This window comes from Lates calcarifer, unplaced genomic scaffold, assembly GCF_001640805.2.
Source record: "Lates calcarifer isolate ASB-BC8 unplaced genomic scaffold, TLL_Latcal_v3 _unitig_118_quiver_1549, whole genome shotgun sequence".
In the NCBI taxonomy this organism is placed as follows: Eukaryota; Metazoa; Chordata; class Actinopteri; family Centropomidae; genus Lates; species Lates calcarifer.
This window is the reverse complement of record NW_026115348.1, coordinates 25138-27132: the sequence shown is the minus strand read 5'-3', so window position 1 is coordinate 27132 and position 1995 is coordinate 25138. Positions and strand designations below refer to the sequence as shown.

At 47.3% G+C, this 1995-nt stretch overlaps 1 protein-coding gene across 1 annotated transcript; it reads right to left on the bottom strand.

The window, feature by feature from the left end:
• Nucleotides 1–8: 8 nt before the first annotated feature.
• Nucleotides 9–1308, bottom strand: LOC108887051 (leucine-rich repeat-containing protein 4C-like; the record flags this gene model as incomplete). Its single annotated transcript, XM_018682220.1, is given in 2 exon segments — nucleotides 9–1280; nucleotides 1282–1308. Coding segments are annotated over 2 exon segments (1299 nt in total), but the record flags the coding sequence as incomplete, so codon positions are not given.
• Nucleotides 1309–1995: the final 687 nt, after the last annotated feature.

Here is a 1995-nt window from a genome sequence, read left to right as displayed (position 1 = left end):
GTTGTGTTACCTGCGGAATTACTGACCATACATGTATATGTCCCTGTGTCCTGCATGGTAACATTAGTGAAGTTCAGAGTGCCGTCATTCAGCACTGAGATTCTGACCTTGTACGCACCGTGTGTCATGATGGAACCATTGGGTGTAATCCAGCTTACTGAGGTCAAAGAGCTGGCTCTGCATTTCAACTCCGCAGCGCTTCCCTCTGTCACATTTAGGTCTGCGGGAGGCTCCACAATAACAGGAGCATAACAGTGAAAGTAGTTCTGATCCAGCTCGCCAATGTACCGTCCTTTATGGTGGGGAGGTGAGCTGCAGCGGGCACAGCAGCTGGTGTTTGCTGGTACCATCTCCTTAAGCCACCAGCTTAGCCAGAGAATGTCACAGTTACAATTCCAGGGGTTGTGGTGCAAGTGCACCCTCTCCAGGTGATGTAAAGGAGTAAAGAGATCATGGGGCAAGAGGGTAAGGTTGTTGTGGGCTAGATTGAGCTCCACTAGTGACTGCAGGTCATCAAAAGAGTTCCTTTCTATGGTCTGGATCTGGGCATGCATCATCCATAGCTTTTGCAAATGGATGAGCCCTTTAAAAGAGCCAGGCCGGATGACAGATAGTTGGTTCCCCGACATCTCCAGTTCATCCAGCTTCACCAGGGGAATAAGGTTGGGAATTTCCTTCAGATTGCACATTCCCAGATTTAAGTAGCGCAGATTGCTCAGCCCTTCAAAGGCCCCCTCAGATATGTAGGAGAGCCGTTTGAGCTCCCCAAGGTCCAACCTCCGTAATGAGGGCACTCTGTTGAAAGCATAGGAGGGAATACTCTCTATGGGGTTATTCCTCAACCAAAGCTCCTTAAGTTTGGACAGGTACTCAAAAGCCCCGTTTGGGATGGTGGTGAGGCGATTATCAAAAAGCTCCAAGGTATTGAGGCTGGCCAGCCCATTGAAGGCCCCCAGTTCAATTTTGCGTATGTGGTTTTTGCTCAGCTGCAGGATCTCCAGATGTCTTAGGTGCTTGAAGCTGTCCACCTTTATGACCTGAATGAGATTTTCTTGCAGATTCAGGTAGCGTGTGTTGGTAGAGATGCCATCGGGGACATCCCGCAGGCCTCGGCGAGTGCAGATGACCTTGCTGAACTGGTTACTACAGGAGCAGACAGAGGGGCACGTCTGAGCTCGTACCAGCCCTGCCACCACCAGCAGCTGGAGGGCCAGAAGCAGCACAAACAAAGGGTCGGACAAGGCCCGGTTCCACCTAGGACCTCGCATCATCTGCTGCTGTCTGAGAGGAGGTCATCTTGTTTAACATTCATAATTCGTTGACTGGTCTTCCACTCTATGGAAAGAGGATTTGGCCCACTGAAATTAAATGAGAGACAGAGGAGAGAAGAGGAGAGAAGAGATATATTAGATAATTGGATGTCTGCGTCTAGTGCATAAGAATCGAAACATTACCACTGAAATACTCAATGGTAAATAAAACAATGAAAACATAGCAAATTATAATTCCAAAGGTTTTTGCCAAATAATATTGTTAAGGTTGTGTATCTGTTGCAGCCTCTAATAATCACACACATATACACCCACACACACAGACTCGCAACCTTGATGGAGTGCCTTATATCCTGTTCTGTTTCTGGGTGCACTGTCCTCGCACTCTCAATCTCAGTCACATAAAACAAAATCACAATGAAGCCGCCAACTTCTGTGCTGTATCTCTGCAGGAGGAGGAAGGGAGGGAAGAAAAGCAGCTATGACTGCTGTGTCGTGTGATTTATATTTGAGACTGGGGGGACATAAATAATAAGGAAGCCCGCCACCCACCCAGTCCTTCGATCGAGTCGAGATATCCGGAAACGTCTGATTACAACTCACAGTTCCTCAAAGGCACATATGCGACTGGAATGTCAAATGAACCAAAATGGCAGCAGGAATTTTGTTTGTGCAACTCTTTATGAATCACACTGGAAAATACAAACATTAAATTTATATAGTG